Source organism: Thermobia domestica, chromosome 2, assembly GCF_964235325.1.
Source record: "Thermobia domestica chromosome 2, izTheDome1.hap1.1, whole genome shotgun sequence".
Taxonomy (NCBI): domain Eukaryota; kingdom Metazoa; phylum Arthropoda; class Insecta; order Zygentoma; family Lepismatidae; genus Thermobia; species Thermobia domestica.
The window spans coordinates 311,456,174-311,474,272 of record NC_137455.1 but is presented as its reverse complement, the minus strand read 5'-3'; the positions used below and the strand labels follow the sequence as shown (position 1 = coordinate 311,474,272).

At 36.2% G+C, this 18,099-nt stretch overlaps 1 protein-coding gene across 1 annotated transcript in view; it reads left to right on the top strand.

The window, feature by feature from the left end:
* Positions 1 to 4,507: 4,507 nt before the first annotated feature.
* LOC145678621 (venom prothrombin activator nigrarin-D-like) overlaps positions 4,508 to 18,099 on the top strand; it is a 40,403-nt gene continuing 26,811 nt past the window's right edge. The window contains exons 1-3 of the mRNA XM_081748974.1: positions 4,508 to 4,725; positions 5,186 to 5,213; positions 7,726 to 7,921. Of these exons, the coding sequence (XP_081605100.1) occupies positions 4,666 to 4,725; positions 5,186 to 5,213; positions 7,726 to 7,921 (284 nt within the window). The 5' untranslated portion in view covers positions 4,508 to 4,665. The remainder of the gene's footprint in view (positions 4,726 to 5,185; positions 5,214 to 7,725; positions 7,922 to 18,099) is intronic.

Genomic DNA, 18,099 nt, shown 5'->3' with positions numbered 1-18,099 from the left:
AGTGTAAAATAAGTTTAATAACTAAAGTAACTATGAAATAGTTACTTAAGAAATATACACGGTTTACTTTTCAAATATTTAACAAGGTTATAGAGACAGTCCGCAAAGCCAATTTGCCTACAATCAAGGGCGCCCATGTTGTGGTTTCCAAGGGGGGCAAGTATAAGCGACGTTTCAAATATAGTTTCAAGTTTTGCTGTAATTAATGTAAAAATTCTATTGGGTTTTCAATATTCCCAAGTACAATTTCCTCTTCGGGAAGCAGCGCTCCACCTTGCCCCCCCTGATGGGCGCCCTTGCCTACAATTATTAACTATCAATGACAATAGCAAAGACTAAAAGGAAGTTGGCCAGGCCCCATATTAAAGTTGTAGTCTCGGGATTCGCCTGGTGGAAATGAGATAAAATTCCGTAAGAAAAACTCACTCGAAATAGCGAGCTACCAGATTTAACCTCGGGATCGTCGAATACTCCAGTACGAGGACGGCCAAAAAATTTTAAGCCCGACCATAATTGCACTTAATCTATCGAATTTGGAAATGTTACTTTTCCATATAGTCTCGTTTGGGGGTAGTCCAGTGTTTCTACCTAGAAAACCTTCGGAGTAGAAGCGAAGAAGACAGTCTAGCATAATTAATGTTCGGTCGTTCAGAGGAACTGACTGTGACAGTGATTACTGCCTAGTAGCAGTGGTAATAAGAGAGAGATGATCGTTGAATAAAGGAAGTCAGCGCCGTAACTTAGATTTTTTCTGGTGGGAAGAATTAATACGCGTATTTGGGCCTCCTAGAAAAAGTTGTTTTTCTAATTTTTGAACTTCCTCTTTAAATCTTTCTCTTACTGCCTATGGAACCCCTGGAGTCTGTGGGCCCTCCAGCACGGCAAGGTCTGCGGGGCCGTTAGTTACGCCCCTGGGCCCGTTGCATACATGACAAATTAATTAAGGGGACAATATTGACAGATCTCAAAGCCATACGAAAAATATTATTTCTTGGGTCGCTTGGGTCGGTAAAGACGTCTTTTTTACTGAAATGGGCCCAAGATCCATTTTTGTTTTATTTACCTTTTGTGTGCTGTTTTGTTTATATAATGTAGTTAACCTTTTTGATGCTTCATTTATAATTTAATGTTAGTGTCGTACATGTAGTAAGAAAATTTTGTCTTAAAATGGCCCCTCTCGAACGGCAGGGAGCTTCCCTAGGGAGCAGTTGCCCTTCCTGCCTCCCACAAGTTTCGGCCCTGAAGGAAGTGTTCAACATCTAAAAAGGGAAAGGTTTAATTTAAAGAAATTAGAAGAAAGGTGTGAGGGAATACTGTAGATTGAAGTGTCAAATACAGTCTCGGTTTCAGAAGTTTTGAAGTGCACTAATGTTGAAGTTACTTGTGTTGATGTTAGGGACAGCATTAAAATTTGAGCAAAAAGAAAAATAGGGGCATGTAGAAATACATAATAACAAACTAGGAATGCACTAAACCAGCGGAGAAGAGAAAATAGTCAAAATTCGATGGTTACAAAACCCGAAAGATACAACTACACAAAATTTCATTGACATCAGAGGGGAAACTTTCAAAACTTTCAGAACAAAGAAAGGCGATTTTTTGCAGGCTAAAGTTAATAAGATACTAGTAAAAACAAGCATGTTTGGGACAAGTATAAGGGTATCAACGAATTTAAGAAAGGTTATCAACCTTGCCGCAGTTTTCACTGATACATATATCATCTTGAATAGATGAAAACATTTCTTAGACGATTTATTTAACACGCAGCCAAAAACTGATGTTTCTGGAAAGAGGGAAACACACAGCAGAACCATATATTTAAAATCCTAACCAAACAGAAGCAGAAATCGCTATAAAGAACTCAAAAAACAAAACTCCGGGTGTAGACGAAATTCTGGCTGAGTTAATTTTAGCTGAAGTGAATCAATCATTGTTCCAATTCACTAGAAAGCCGACAAAACTGATTGTAATAATTATCAAGGCATTTCTCTTCTGTTAACGTTCTATAAAATCCTGTCAAACATCCTATTAGTAAGATTGATCCCATAAGCAGATGAAATTATTGCAGATTCAGTGCGGATTTAGAAGAAATCGATCAACTATGGACCAGATATTTACCATTCAACAAATGCTTGAAAAGAAATGGGAATACAATATGCCAGTACATCAATTACTTATTGATTTTGGAAAGGCCTCCAACTCGGTTGGGAGAAAAACATTATACAACATTCTAACATAATTTGGGATACGGAGAATGTTAGATTAGTTAAGATGTTTTTAAATGAATCCTAAAGTAAAGTCCGAGTAGGAAAATTCTTGTCCACGAGATTTCAAGTCAAGAATGATCTGAAACAAGGAGATCTGTCGTCGCCATTATTATTCAACTTTGTCTGAAGTACGTTATAAGGAAAATTAAAGACAGCAACCAGGACCTAGAGCTGAATGGTAATCACCAGGTTATTGGATATGCTGATCATGTAAATATAATAAGAGATGATAGGATAACAATAGAAAGAAATGCAGAGGTCTTATTAAACGCTTGGAGGGACATGAGTTTAGAAGTAAATGAAGATAATACTAAATACATGGAAGTTCGCCGGTATCGTGAAACTGCAAATTATAAATGCGGCAAAATATCAAATAATAAATTCGACAAAGTAGGTACTTTCAAATATCTCGGATTAATATTAACAGACCAAAACCATATGCAGGAAGAAATTAAATGTCAAATGAAAGCAGGACATTCGTGTTATTATTCAGTTCTAAATCTTTTGTCGTCGTTCAAAATCTTCTGTCGAGGAATTTGAAACTTAAAATATATAAAACGATAATCCTGCGTATTGGGCTGTATGGCTACGAAATATGTTCGCTTACTCACAAGGAAGAACGCAGACGCAGGGTATTTGAGAATAAAATCCTGAGACGAATACCAGGACCCAAGAGCAATGAGAGTGTTGAACGGCAGAAACTTCATAACAAGGAACTGCATAGTTCATATCGTTTACCAAACATTGTGAGGATCATTAAGTGTAGGAGGCTCAGGTGGGCAGGTTATGTAGCCAGAATGAAAGACAGTAGGAATGCTTTCACAGTTTTAACTAGAAATCCAATCGGAATATGATCATTAAAACACCTAGACACAGTTGGGAGGACAATATTATTATGGATCTTGCATAAATACGAATACAAAGTAGAAATTGGATCCATTTGGCTAAGAACAGAAGTCAATGGAGAGATTTTGTGAATGCGGCATTGAACCTCCGGGTTTCATACGCTATAGAGTTAGATAGTTAGTTATGTTCTTCTCGCGACCTCAATATTCGAAAAATTGTAATGCCAAAAGATGGACGTCATCACTTGCGCAGTAGATTACCTACTTTTGCCCTCTTTGGTATCGGAGAAGAGGCATACTTTCACTGCATGGGATATTGTTTGTACTATGGCCTGTACACGTTTCATTTATAGCTACATATCTATCATAGAAACGTTCAGAAATACACTTGAAGCAGCTGCAAATTCTGGTAGTATGACCCTAGTCATGCTTGTTTTGTGATCTGGAAGCCCATCACGATGACATCTAGTTCATCTCCAAAATTATACATCTTCAAGATTCTACTTAACCTAGGAGATACTGAACGCGTTCCTGGGGATATCAAAAGTCAGCTATTGTTCGGGTTATGAGTTGTCAATCATCCATTGCCATAGTGGAAGTGCTTGGTTGTCTACTGGAAGAATCATTTCTTGTAATTAGATATAAATTTCTCAATTCCTGACAGTGGTGCCACATTCCCTAACGTCTTCATGTAGTTCCTTCAGACTCATCTCTTTATCATGGAGGCAGCGAATCACAGCACAAACACCCCGCATAGTTCTGCATAATGCAGAACTGGGATAACCAGTTATCTGCAATCAACTAAAAAGCATTAACTACGGTATTATGGTACTACGACGATACACATACTAAAGTTGGACAATGACATGAGGTAAATTTTATCACTCTACCTCATCACTTTATGTTTATTCTCAGAACTTTTCAGTTTGTCCTCGTATTTTTCTCGTTCTCTAATTTCGTTCCACTGTATCGTTCTGCATATTATAGCATAGCCACTATCATTCATTTGCGAGTCTGTTAGCAGTCATCTTGTTTAACGCAAAGTGCATCACAATCAATTAATATTAGAATATCAAATATTTCTAACATTAGATGAACTAATGACACAAACCCAACTAAATAATTTTACATATTTATATTATCATTTTGTTAGAAACGAAATGCTAACTGTCGAGTGCTAATAACACATATTACAACTGTAATCAAGCAGAAGCCGTAAGCAAACGTCATATTCTTATACATATAAAATTTTCCTCTCAAAGACAATGATAGAAACATACTTCGCTTATAAACAAAACGAAATGTTGAAAGAAGTTTCTGTAAACTTTTACAATATTGACATTTCTCATATCTCTTATGACACAGTTAATCGGTATAACAAAACTTTTCTAAAATATTTTGGTTTACACATTCTTGAACTCTTTAACGCACAGACACTGTAGATAAATGTGGGTTTTCAGAAGATCTTAGAGTATACTTGGCTGTAATGAATTCAAAATTATTTATAAATTCTGAAAATAACACATGATAGATTAGTTGGTCAAATATCAACAATGGACAGAGCTTTTATTGTTATTGTCTCTTGCTTCATCGTCACAATCTTACTGACTGAGGTTAGATTTCGTTGAAATGTTTAGTTTTATACTCGCTATATGTTTCATCATATTATTTTCAGCTTGTTGTTACATTATGATAAGACAAAGTATAACATTTCGTATTTTTTGTAGCATAACAGTTATATTTTAAACAAAGATGGTACAGTATGCACATTGAAAAATGGTAATAATTCTTATCTTTCCATCCAATTTAGTATAATTTCATGTACTATGAATATTTCAACACACGCTGGTTCATCCTGAAAAATGATGTTTCATTACAGACGGAGTTATGTAATGAGATATTGATAGTGAAGAAGACACCAGCGTGTGCTGAAATATATGCAAGATAAAACTATGGTTAATTGATTACAAAGCTAAAAAAATCTTTTCATATTTAATAATAATTAATATGCGTAGAAGCAATAAATATCCATTTCATTGTAACTTAATATATATTTTTCCATTTTGTCTCCAGGTTGTAACAGTTCAATACTTGGCATGTGGTAAGTTATTTAAGTTACCTTTCTTTCAATATTGCAGCTAAGAAAACAGTAAAGACATCAACATAATATATTTTGAACTTAAAACTTCAGATAACAATTAGTTCATTTTATGGCACATTATTGGGTATCACGTCGTGTTATTATCATTTTCACACCGACAACCGTATTTTCATACAAGGTGAACATATTAATTTCATCACGCCAATGCCTTACAAACAAAATATACTAACAACCATTACGATACTAAATATCAATAGTGGAGAAATAGAAACACACCATTTTATCCAAATATCATTAGAATAAAACAAATTATGATATCCACAGTGAAATATTGAAACAACGCTAACACACACACTTCACATTGTAATCAGACCTGAAGTTCAACGAGAATTTAACACTTTAGTGTAAGAACGGTGTTTGAACTATGTTTAATATGCTACATAATCGGTGGCGAATTATGCTACAAGGTTTCCTCCCATTCCACAAGATAAGACGGAATAAATTTGCTGTATTAAGGTATGAATATGAACTTGCACACATCCCCAAAGTAGTATTAACTTAGGTGCGTGCTTAAACCTCTTCTTGATGACATTTTATGATTTACATTTTATACTTACAACCCTTGGAATACGGAAATCACATCTTTAAAAATTATTGCTACAAGCCACCACTGATCCTTTGCACTACTTTTACTAACTTTTTCCAAGCGGAATCAGTTTTTCTTTAAATTATGAAATTAATATTTTATTTTTAAAACAAATTATTTTTGTATGATGAAGAACATATTTTAGAAGGGAAGAATCATGATCATCTTCACCAGGACCACAGGTATTCTCTCATTATTCGCAGTGCAAACAGGTATACGTGGTATGTAAGAAAAGTAATGAGATTGGCTACACTGTGCACGAGCCTGCAACGCTGGTGACGTGGGACTTGGAGAATAAGTGAATGAATATGTAATGCAACATCAGTGTAAGTGGGAACTCGCTAGTGTCAAGTTCATTGTCTGTATCAACTGTTTTAATGAAGAAGGTTTAGCTTGTGTGTTCTGACAATGACTGAAATGAATATTGAGTAACGGCATGCGATATGCGATCAGGCCTTGCTTCAGACTTGGACACAGTGTTACGAAAATTTCGGTAAAACTTCACCAAGCGTACGGAGACATTGTTCTGTCAACGGCGTAGGAGTTTCGTTGCTTTAAGGCATTTGCAGAAGGAAGATAATCAATTGAAGATGAACCTCGCAACAAAAGGTCTTCGGTTGCAAGAACTTATGCAAATGTCAAAGGAGTCCGGTAGCTTGTGCATTCAGATCATCGATTGACAGAATGATTGAGGCAGAGTGGATTTGAATCACCACCGTTCATAAGCTGTTTACAAATGAATTGGGAATGTGAGAAATCTGCTTCACTGCTCCAAACTCGTTGCAAAAATCCTCACGCAGGAGCAAAAAGGCATTCTGAGGAACAGGTGCAGCGATTTTTTGGTTTCGATTGCGAATGATCCCCATTTCTTTGGAACGTGTCATGGTTCATCTTCAATTCACTCTCTTCCTTCTACAAATCCCTTAAACCAACGAAATACCTGAGCCCTTGACAGAACACTGTATCCGTAGGCTTTGCTAAGTTTTGCCAAAGTTTCCGTTGTACTGTGCCCAAGTCTGAGGCAAGACCTTAAACCATATCGCGTTCGTGTCACTCATTGTCAGAACGCACAAGCAAACCCTGGTTCACTAAAACAACGCTAGGACAACCAACGTAACGATAGCGAGTTCCCACTTACACTAATAGTGTATCACGTATTCATTCATCTCTCCTCCAAGTCCCAGGTCAGCAGAATTGCAGGTTCATTGTACAGTGTAGTCAGTCTCAAAACATTATTTACACACCACGTATATAACATTTTACATATATTTTCTTCTCTTTTAAAATATATTCTTCGCAATACAAAAGAAATGCCTTCTAAAATATCATAGTTAATCATTATCAATCCAGAGCTGGATGAAGACCTCTCCAACTCTTCTCCACAACCATTATTTTGAACATATCTTTTTCAGGTTAGATGGTAGTGGTTCTTCACTTGTGCTCATTTCGTTACATAGCCTGTATAGGTCGTTTCCCAGGTTATTTCTGTATCTTGGTATCCTGTCAACAATTGAAGCATTCCACCGAATAACGCTGTATGGCACATTTCAGTGAATTCGATAGAAAGCGAGGAAACCTGTATTATATTCCTGAACTACAAGGGATAAACAAATAAAACATTATCCAAGCACATTACCAAGGGTTGAGCAACATCTTACCTTATGACTAGCTAGTTCGAATGTCAGCCATGTTTCATTCAATTAGATTGCCATAAAATGAGGTTTAATAGTAGTCTTAAGTTACTAAGTATGTTGTTGGATTTTCATTTCCTAACATGTAAAAGTAGCTAGCTGCTAAATGTTTATCTCCACGATTTCTGTCTTTTTGAATCTTTATATTTGCACTAGATTTCTGCTTTTGTTTCAGAATGTGGCAAAGGCTCTGTTGACCCAGAGGTAGTATTAAATGGCTCCAAAAACTACGAACGTGAAATCGCCGAAGGCCAACAGGAAGGTGCTTCTCAGCCGTGGCTTGCTCTGATACTACACGATGATAATTACGTTTGCATTGGGACTGTTATCAGCAATATGCACGTTATAACTTCTGGGCAATGTGTACCACCGTAAGTATAAGAAAGCATTATGTATAACAAACTGATTTAAGTAGAGTAATAACTTTAATGTTGAAGCAGTTGAAAGTTGTTGTCTGCTTACATTGAACATTTGTCAAAATAAACAAACAAATAAATAAATAAAATTCAAGTAAGTTTCGGATGACACATTATAGTTGGGAGTCTCAAACAGATTTTGTAAATTACAAAGCAAGCGTCCCTCATGTCTTCTTCCTGACTGACATTTTATGAAAGTTTTAACCTTACCTACTTTATAAATTATTCTTGATCATTCTCATTTGTAATATATATATATATATATATATATATATATATATATATATATATATATATATATATATATATATATATATATATATACAGGGTGGTAGGTAACTCCACCGATAAGCTTTGGGAGGCTGTTCCCTATACGAAATGAAACAAAAAAGTTCTAATAAACATGAGCCGAAAAATGCCTCCTTTCAGAGTTATGATCCATTGAAAATTCGAAAAAAAAAAACATTTTTCAAAACTCCCTAACTTAGAAACTATAGGACCTATCCCAAGCGGTTTAAGGAATTACACAGGAACTAGTATGTTCTCAATCCAAATATCCATGTTTTACCATCTTCCGTTATCGGTGAAAGGAACTGTGAAAAGGAAGTTGAGGTATAAGGATACTCCTTTAAGTACTAATGGTGCGTTCGTTTCGCTGGTACCGGTGAATTCTGAAACATGGATATTTAGATAAAGCGTATACCAGTTCCTGTGTAATTCCTTAAACCGCTTGGGATAGGCACTATAGTTTCTAAGCCAGGATGTTTTGAAAAGTGATATTTCGTATTTTCGGTAGTTCATAATTCTGAAAGGAGACGTTTTTCGATCCATGTTTATTAGAACTTTTTTCTTTCATTTCGTATAAGGAACAGCCTCCAAAAGTTTTTCGGTGAAGTTACCCATCACCCTGTATATATATAACGGGTAGCGCACGAAAAACCGGCCCGGCACGCCACGAGCGTATACAAAAGTACATACAAATCACGAAGGTTTGGTTAGTGAAATGTACTTATTTTACTTACTTTATTTACTAAAGTGATATTGTGATCTCGTCTTGCCTTTTACAGTAGATGCTGAACGTGACTTTTTGCGACAATTTCCGTGTCGACTTCTTTGGAATTCGGATCATTCGTGCTTGAATATCCACGATCACAGCGGGTGTACGAACAGCCGGAGCTCGATTCTTTTCTTCGTTCCACATGGCACCTGTAGTACATCAATGCTTCACCAAATCCTGTATACTGCTTTTTACCGGTACGGAAATCCAGGAAACTTCCATGAAAAAAATGTTCTGTCCTTCCTTAAATGAACCGGTAGACACGTACGCCTCCACTATTGCAATACATCTCGCTGAGATTTGCTTCATACGTCTTAACGAAGTCTTCACGGCTTTTGTATTGAAAACTGGAAACTGACAACACACTATAGAAACGTTGTCGCAGCAATAGACGATAACGCGCAGTGGTGGGCCAATTTTTCGTGCACCACCTTATATATATATATAGTTTTGTAACTTTAAAAACTATGGATTTTCTTATAAAATAATGATAGAGAATAAAGTTTAAAGTTTGATACATAATTTCTTAAATTATAATGTTAATATTCAAAATATGGAAACATTTTACTTTTGAGAGAAAGATAAAATAAATTGTAAATTTCTCGGTAGTAAAAGAATTTAGGTGAGATGCATCTATCTATTTATATTATATACATGATGTTATATTCAGTGGTCGAAGTGAGACGGTGTGCGGTGGTATGCCATACCGCCTCTGGTTTTTCAGTGGTGAAGACATACCACCTGTGGCTTTTAAGTTATGAATACATACCACCTCTGTTTTTTAAGTGGTGAAGACATACCGTCACTGGACAATAGATGAAAATTCTTTTAATAAATCTATTTTTATACACAGTAATTGACGAATAGTTGTGCATACGAAAATATTTTATTTCTTATGTAGCCTACCTTTTGTTTTTAAATGATGTGTCTTCAAAGAAGTTCATCTAGTTTATATTTTGATGGGGGCCGCGGTGGCTCAATGGTAGAGCGTTCACCTCTGGTGCATGGGGCCCTGCTCCCGCCAAGTGAACTTTGTGGTGGACAAACATCGTGTGCGTGGGTTTTCTCGGGGTTCTCCCGTTTCCTCCCACTTTCTTCATTCCACCATTTCATTCATTTCTCATCTTCACCGTCTCCTTTAGCCTAGCCGGCATAACCGTGGGACGTAAAACTCAAAAATTTCATTTCATTTTCATTTTTATATTTTGATGGGCCATATCGTGTGGATTGTTTCTTTTTTATATATGTGCGTGTGTCTTCTAGTTTTAATGCATATAAATGTCATGTTTTGAGCATGGGCGGATTTTGGAGTTGTCTGATATGGGGGACGGACCTTCCAGGGGTTTGGAGCAGTGTTGGGTAAGTTACTTGTAAAAATGTAACGCGTTACAAGTTACTTTACTTTCTCTTAAAATATAACGCGTTAGTAACGCGTTACTTGCAACAAAAAAGCAACTGTTACTTTACTTCGAAAGTAACGCGTTACTTTTAGGTCCAAAACTTTAAAAATATTAAAAAAAAATATGACTTCAATTCACAATACTACTATTACTACCGCTATTATTATTATTATTATTATTATTATTATTATTATTATTATTATTATTGCACGTTCTGAATCGCTTTATGTAAATGCAAGGACAAATTTTTGCTTGATATATGAACATTTACATATAATGTGACATTGATAAAATGCCATACTGCGTTACTCGTTGGGATGGACTCGAGCGAGTTTTCTTCGAAACTCGAATCGACTAGAAACAGACATCTTTGAGTTGGAACCGAGAACTAGGCTCGAAAAATTTCCTCCAATTCGACTCCAATTGGGGTCGAGTTTCCAGTCGAGTCGAGCCAAATCCGGTGTGTAGTTTCGAGTACATTCTTCAAGTGTATTACATAGACAATATAATTATCATCAATGACACTACTACTACTACAACTTATATTATTATTATTATTATTATTATTATTATTATTATTAATTATAACAACAGTGTATATAAACATGAAAGATAGGTGGTTTGTATTTGAATACTAGAAAAGTAATTGATTGCCAACATTGGTAGTCGTAAAGTCTTGGATTTAAGGACATTATTCACTAACTTCTGAATTTGGGTTGAGGGTCTAGGTTGAGTATTCGGACTCGAGCCAAACACTGTTAAAAGTTATAGGGCACTGGCCAAATATCTTCAAAATTTCTCGGTCCGGGTTTAGAATTGTCAACGACTCGAGCAGCTCGGCTCACAGCTCATTCACTATCGACCCGAACCGGGACGTGAGCCGAGCCAACAGCTCACCCAACCGACTCGGCTAGAGCCCTCGGTTCATTCAGTTGAGCCGAACCGAGCAGATGGCTCAGCCCTACCAAGCCAGCTCAGTTGAGCCGAGCCGAGCTGAGCTTGTTATAAAAAATCTCTTGTGGTCTCGCTATCGGGACGAGACGACATGCGAGCAGTGTCCCCTCTCGTGAGCAACACTAAAAGTATTCCAGATTACTGTTTAGCTTACATTTCTCGTGGCTTTCGTTTTCCAGTGTAATCTGGCCATGATTTCGAGACGAGTTAAAACGAAAAAGGCATTTATGAAACTCGACTGGACTCGAAACTCGACGCGAAAAACTGAATCGGCTCGGAACTCGACTCGAGGATATTACCTTTGACTTGACTCGAAACTCGACTTGAATCCGAGTCGTGTCGAGTTTTAGCTTGACTCGTGCTCATCCCTATGCGTTAGAAAAATTGGTTGTTTATTATTGTTCTGCTAAACCAATTATATAATAGTAACAATGTTGTTATGTAAAATTAAAAATACAGAATATAGAGGAACATTACACTACAACTAATAAAATGAGAACACTTAAACTGGGAGTGAATCAAAACTTGCCAGTAACTAAAATCGATATATGCTTTTTAAAGCTAGTTTCAAACTCTATAATCAACGGGACTCTAGGATAAGCAAACTGATCTGAACGAACTCCAATATTACATACCATCAGCAAACTATTTTCTACTAATAAAGTAGGCCTGCTCATCAGAACACAGTTTATTCATATTAACCCCTTAGTGTAAATCGTTAATTATGGCACTCTGGTTGTTGATAAATATTTTCCACCGGGGCACTTCACACACTTTACTTTTAAATTCTGTCCACCATCAACCTCAGTTCTTAAGAAAAAAGTATTCTTTCAAATGTTCGAACGGTAAAATATTTTCGTTCTCCATCTTTATAAAAATAAAACTAATCAAAGTAAAACAGACTACCGGTATCATTTCACTCAGTTCACTCACTGAATGTATTGATTTGGAGCTGTCAAAATCTAAGACAAAATCTTCCAGGTGCTTGCAATCAGTACACGTGATTTCCCTAAGGCTGTCCTCATCTTCCGAAAACAGCAAGTGGCATTACGAACTTATCTGTTTCTCTGTGTGTCTGTGACTGTCGGTCACTGATATACGTAGTTCATGCTCGATTGTTTCATTCTGAGAAATTCACTTACAGGAAAGAAACATTTGTTTCCGAAAAAATATACATATATTGTAGTTACTTATCCGAAATGTAACGCTAAAAAAGTAACGCAAACTAGGTACGTTACTTAAAAATTTGTAACGCGTTACCGTTACAGTCACTTTGGAAAAAATGTAACGCGTTACTAGGAAACGTTACTTGCGTTACGTTACTTTCCAAGACTGGTTTGGAGTACACCTCAGTCGGGTGGGGGTCCGGGAATTTTTCAGCTAAAAGGCGTTAATATAAAAACTCGGCTTTTGAGCGTATATATAAAAAAAATTCAGAAAGTTTTTGCGGAGAATCAAAGTTTCTCCAAGCCTTTCCCCCGTAACTAAAACAAGCTCTCCAATGGTTTTCAGTCTCTATGTAAATAGAAATGCAACTTTTTTGCCAACATACCCTCACTGTATTTCAACATTTAGATAGCCGGTATGTCGAGTCAAAATCATAATAAAACATACCTCCTCTGCTTTTTTCCCACTTCGAACACTGGTTAGATTGAATTAATGTAAGCTATTCATACAATAAATTTACAGAATTTTGAATTGAATAGATCAAGCCTGTCAAGGTGGAAGAGTGTCAAGGTGCACTATGAAGTTCTTATGCTGTTCTTTACATAATTGAATTAAAAGTTCTACTTATAGAATAATTGATGGTTTCAACGAACTGTAGACCATTTTTATAATTTAGAATCTGGTTGTCAACCAATTTGACTATGCTGATAGATACAGGTACTGACCGTTTTGACTCTGTTTATTTCTTGGTCAGCTTATATATTTTTGTTTTGGCCTTTCACCTGTTTGAGTTTCTTGTATTTTTGTACTTTACGCTTTGTATTTTTGACATTGTCACTTTCATTTTCCTGTTTTCAGTTTCTTGAAATTGAATCTTTTAGTTTACAGAAACTTAACTCGTTTCCTTTTATGTTTAATAACAAAATTTTTAATATAGATTTATGTATTTTTTGAGAATTATATTACAATTTCTAATATAAAGAGTTTGTCTGTGAGTGTGTCTGTGTCTGTCTACCTGTGTGTCTGTCTGTGTGAGGCCTAGAGTCCAGACGAGTTGACCAAGAGTTACCAAATTTTGGTCAAGGGGACCTTGGTCCAGGCCCCAGACTAAGACGAAGCGTTTTTTTAAAAATTTCGAAACAGGGGGTTTAAGGAGGGGCCGTTTACCGGGAGCGGCTTGGGGACCAGACGAGTGGATCGAAAGTTACCAAATATTGGTCACGAGTACCTTGGTCCAGGCTCCAGACCAAGACGGAGCGTTCTTTTCAAAATTCGAATCAGGGGGTCTAAGAGGGGTGTTTACCAAGACATGTAAAAGTAGTAGAAAGTGACTGATGTTACTGTCAAATTCATAGTTTTCGCGATCGCTGAGATCAATGGTGAAACTCTGATCGCATTCATCCCATTCGGCTGCGGACCAGGGGTCACCGGGGAGGAGGGGGGTGCCGAGACATGTAAAAATAATCCAAAGTGACCGATGTTAGTGTCAAATCCATAGTTTTTGCGGTCGCTGAGAACAATAGTGACACCAGTGTTGCCAATCGTCCCGATTCTGCCGGGACTGTACCGTTTTCTGATTTATTTGTCCCGCGTCCCGACCGGACAGTCGTCGGGATGCATATTGTCCCGATTTATCGATTTTCAAAGTTAATTAATATTTTACTGGGCTATTTTTACAAAGGAATAATATACTCTTTTATATGCACAATTTTATATATACAGTAGAGCCAATTTAACAAATTTGTGTTTGAATTTGACTCATGAAGAAATAGCACCTCGTCTTTAATTTATAGTTATTACCTAATTGTTTTGAGTTGATAATCCAGCCGACGATGATAGTATATTATGTGCAGCGTTAAAAATATTGTTTTTGCAACCTCTATATAAAAGCAATTTTTATCGCAGTGGCAATAACACTAGTGCTCATCCAATATGTTAATATATAGGAAAAGTCTGGAATAAACCCTTCTTACTTTAAAGCGGCTGAAGGGAAAGGGAAAATCTTGGATACAGGGATTGGAAGTAATCCACATCTGACACTGAGAAATAGCGGTCCTGATGGCGGCCATTTTGAAGTCCGCAATTTTGTATTCGGACCCAAAATTTTAAATGGAAATGATGTTTTGTGACATCGTTTTTGGGTAACTTTTCATTATAAAAATATATCTTCTTATATTTTCAACTTATCTCTGGTCATTTCATTCTTTTTAGCTTTGAAATAATAGTTTATTATCTTTCAATGTTGTTTTTTCTTTATAGGTTACTGAAATATTAATAAACTATTACATACATGTAACAGGGAAATAATTATATATGTTGTTATATAATTACATCCCGTCGAAATACACACCAGCCTATATTGAGATTATTTATATGAAATGAAATTACATTAATAATATAATGGATGTTTAAAATGATAATAAAAGAAAGCTGGATAACTAGCCAAATTCTACTGCATCATTAAGCCAATTTTTGTAGCATCTGGATACTTTTTTCTGTGTTCACTGACTCTGCAATATGTATTGTTTCTCTTTTTCGTCCTTTGTTAAAATGTTCCCGTATTCTTTTATCAGTTTCACACCTCTCTCTGCAACTTCATTCACCATCACAATGTTTTTCAATATATTCAACCCACGTTGAAAGTTCACATCTTCTTTCCAAGTAGATGGGCATGTTTGCAGAAAATGTGTATTTATCGAAAATCTTGAGAAACATGTCTTCGAATCTCCGGAAACGAAGTCTGAGAATTCTTTTTCTCTGAAGCTGTTGAGCTCTGCACTATTTATAGAGTATCGCTTTATTTGGTTTTGTGCATCACATTCTTCTGTACTCCCTTGTATATTAAGAACCATTTTTTCTTTCACATGTTGTGGCACTTCATCATCAAAGAATGCAAATGCCATAGTTTCTGGGTTAAAATTTTATGCCTGAATCCAAGATGGTGGACGTAAAGATATGCCGCATCTCGGTCACTCCTCAGTATCAGGTATGGATCATGTTAAACAGAAGAAAAACTATATGTGTTTAAACATTTCAATGTACTGAACAGTTCAATACAGGAAGTGACCATCAACTGGTAAGTTATGCACTGCACCTGCTTGCAAAAGGACTGGAACTATAGAAAAGAAGATTTTTCAAGAGCGATGTAACGTATTTCATCTGGAACTGAAAAATCTTATCTCTCTCAAGGAAGACATGGATATTTCAGAAGTTAACACGGAGATAACAAAAATGCTGATGGATATATCTACAAAGATAGCAAGTATTATTTATAAGACGAATTAGAAGACCATATGTGAAGAAACATGAAGTCTGACGAACAAATGACAATTAACAATAACAACATCCAAAGTACAATAAGTAGAACTTTACAAGACAATACCAAAGAAGATTGAACTATTCTACAGCAAGTAATATTAAAGTGACGAACTGGAAGTGAAAGAAACCGAAGATTCTGGGATTACATTTCTGGGTTTTCAGCATCTATGGCCATGTTAGCTCGTCACGTGTGAGGGATGACGTCCCTCGGCGATCACCCTATAAGAGAAAAAGAAAGTAAGTAAGCTGCCTAGGACCTTATGTTAGGTACCATCCCGGCAATTGCCTGGTGTGATTGAGGAAAATCCATTCAATATAAAACTGCTAGGTAGTGAGGGATGACTTGCTGGGAAAAGTTTTTACACTTTCTCTACCAAATGTTCCCACCGGAAATCAAACCCAGGACCACTCACATCAAAGACTAGAGCGTTTACGAGTACACTACGCGGGGCCATATGAAAACTTAAAGTATTAATACTGTTTTTGAAAGTTGTGTTTGGCATGAGTGAGGTGGAATGTTGTGTTTGAAAACAATATTTAGACTGTGTTAGGCACATACTGTGAAATAACCTAGTTATAAAGTTGTTTTTTCACATCAAAAGTGCAACAGAAATTGTGAAGAAAACCCGAAAAAGCTACATTCACAAGTGAGGTTAAAACTCTGTATATATTTGGCATTTAATCGGATGATAACACTTGAAATTATACGAAGAATTGCTATGTTGTACAATCCATTATAGAATGCATTGATTTATTATTAATATACATTAAAGTGGAACATACGTAAGTCCAAGGATAATAGTGAGGGAGGACGGTGGACGACGCCGTTACCCCACTTCCAAAAATATATGGTGTCCCCCTAGTTCCTAAAAAAATTACAATGGGTAAAGATAGGCACGGGGCACTACGTGACGTCATCCATTCCCCTACCTTTCCAGATCTACGTTTACCCCTGCGTAAGTCACAATCTGGTCAAATGGAAGAAGTTTTATCATATTTAGTTTGTTTCACACATTCTTCAAGAGCATATGAGTACCAAATGTGGCAGATATATGCTTTCAGTATGATTTCCTGTTCGTACTATGTCGCACAAACCTTGATAAGCATGCTTTAAATTTCTGGGTGTAATTGAGAGGACCTCGAATTTTTGCTTACACTCCGGTAAATTTTCTTTATTTTTTAAATTGGGATTTTGACTTACGTAAATTTGCTGCGATTCGTACTCGGATTTTTGCCAAATTTCATGAAAATCGCTAAAACAACTTTCAAATTTTATTTGAAGCCCCTTGAAGTACGAGGATCTTCCAGAAAGTAAAGAACGATAGCGCCGACCCCCCACCACCGCGATCGCGTGCGCGGCAGTTAGTTCCTTCCTTTACCTCAGTGTGAGCCGAGTCTCAATGCTGTGCGGTCACGTTACTAGTTTTTGTAGCGATTCAAAATGGCGGCGCCAATTAAAAATCCCGCCAAATGTGAAGTAGGGAGTGTCATTTGTTTTCTGAACGTGCAAAAAAGTTAAACCTATTGAAATCTATAGGCAAATAGGGAATGTTTATGGTCAGGCACGTAGCCAGGATTTCGTGAAGGGGGGGGTCCGTGACATGAAATACTTTGGTCATCATAACAGAGGCTCGATCATTCTAAACTATTTTACTGGAACATATGTTGGTTTGTTCAGCCAGGATTTCGTAACGGGGGGGGGGGGGCGTGACATGAAATTCTGAATGCCCAGGAGCTCGATCAATCTAGACTACTTTACTATCAACATATATTGGTTTGTTAGGACAATAAAATGAGGATATGTTGGTAAGTATTTTAGTAACAAACTATAAGAAATCTCGAGTAAAATAATAATAATAATAATAATAATAATAATAATAATAATAATAATAATAATAATAATAATAATAATAATAATAATAATAATAATAATAATAATAAACGTGCTGATAAAGATTTCACAATATTTACATCCTTCCTCTGTTCATTCAAATAAAACAATTTTCCTTTCATTACGACCCCAACTTTTATAAAAAGTACATATTCACTATTATAAAAAGTACATACTCAATAATATCTTGTAAAATATTTTACAATATCTGCGTTTCTTTCTCTGTTGAATCAAATGTTAACAGAACTTTCTTTCCATGTAAATTTTTGAGTTAAGTTGATTTTGAGTTTAACGTCCCTTTTCAGCAGCGCGGCTATATGAGACGTGGACCTACTGATTAACGTGA